Genomic DNA, 584 nt, shown 5'->3' on the forward strand with positions numbered 1-584 from the left:
TTTTTTTGGGGGGTGTGGGGTTGTAGAGGAGGTTGTACCAGTCCTCCCTTCCAAAGTTACCGCTTCACCTAAGTCCCATATCTCTATTCATTGATGGCTGTATGCAGGAGCTAATTGCGATCTGTAACAGCCACTTTTAACTGAATAAGCTGTAGCAGTGTAGCATACCCATATTATCAAAGCCAATCAAGAAAGGCAATTCCTTCCAACAGGCATACAAAGACTACATACCTATAAGTATTGTATATGAATATTTCTATTGAAATGCTGAACTGACATACAAAATAAAATCAACAACATAGTTCAACCGGGGGGGTGGGGGGGGAAGGATAGAAGAAAAATAAATATGAAGCAATGTCTAATGCCTATTGAAATAATACCTGTAAACGAAATATGAAGGAGAGATCACTTTGTTTAAGGTGTTCCTGCAAATTAAGCAATGAATATTGCCATAAGTTTCTTCAAGTTAAATTTCAAAAACGAAGCAAAATAAAATGAAAATAAGTGATCGGACTGGCCAGTTTCTTTACTATTTATACTCATTTTGTTCTAGTATGGGGAATCTTATTAAGGACCCCCTTTAT

At 36.6% G+C, this 584-nt stretch overlaps 1 protein-coding gene across 2 annotated transcripts in view; it reads right to left on the reverse strand.

The window, feature by feature from the left end:
* LOC122076089 overlaps positions 1-584 on the reverse strand; it is a 37,306-nt gene that overhangs the window by 30,667 nt on the left and 6,055 nt on the right. For both annotated transcript variants that reach the window (XM_042641376.1, XM_042641377.1), the window contains one exon: positions 381-425. In XM_042641376.1, coding sequence (XP_042497310.1) covers positions 381-425 — 45 coding nt within the window. The remainder of the gene's footprint in view (positions 1-380; positions 426-584) is intronic.

This window comes from Macadamia integrifolia, chromosome 4 (genome assembly GCF_013358625.1).
Source record: "Macadamia integrifolia cultivar HAES 741 chromosome 4, SCU_Mint_v3, whole genome shotgun sequence".
NCBI classification, from domain to species: domain Eukaryota; kingdom Viridiplantae; phylum Streptophyta; class Magnoliopsida; order Proteales; family Proteaceae; genus Macadamia; species Macadamia integrifolia.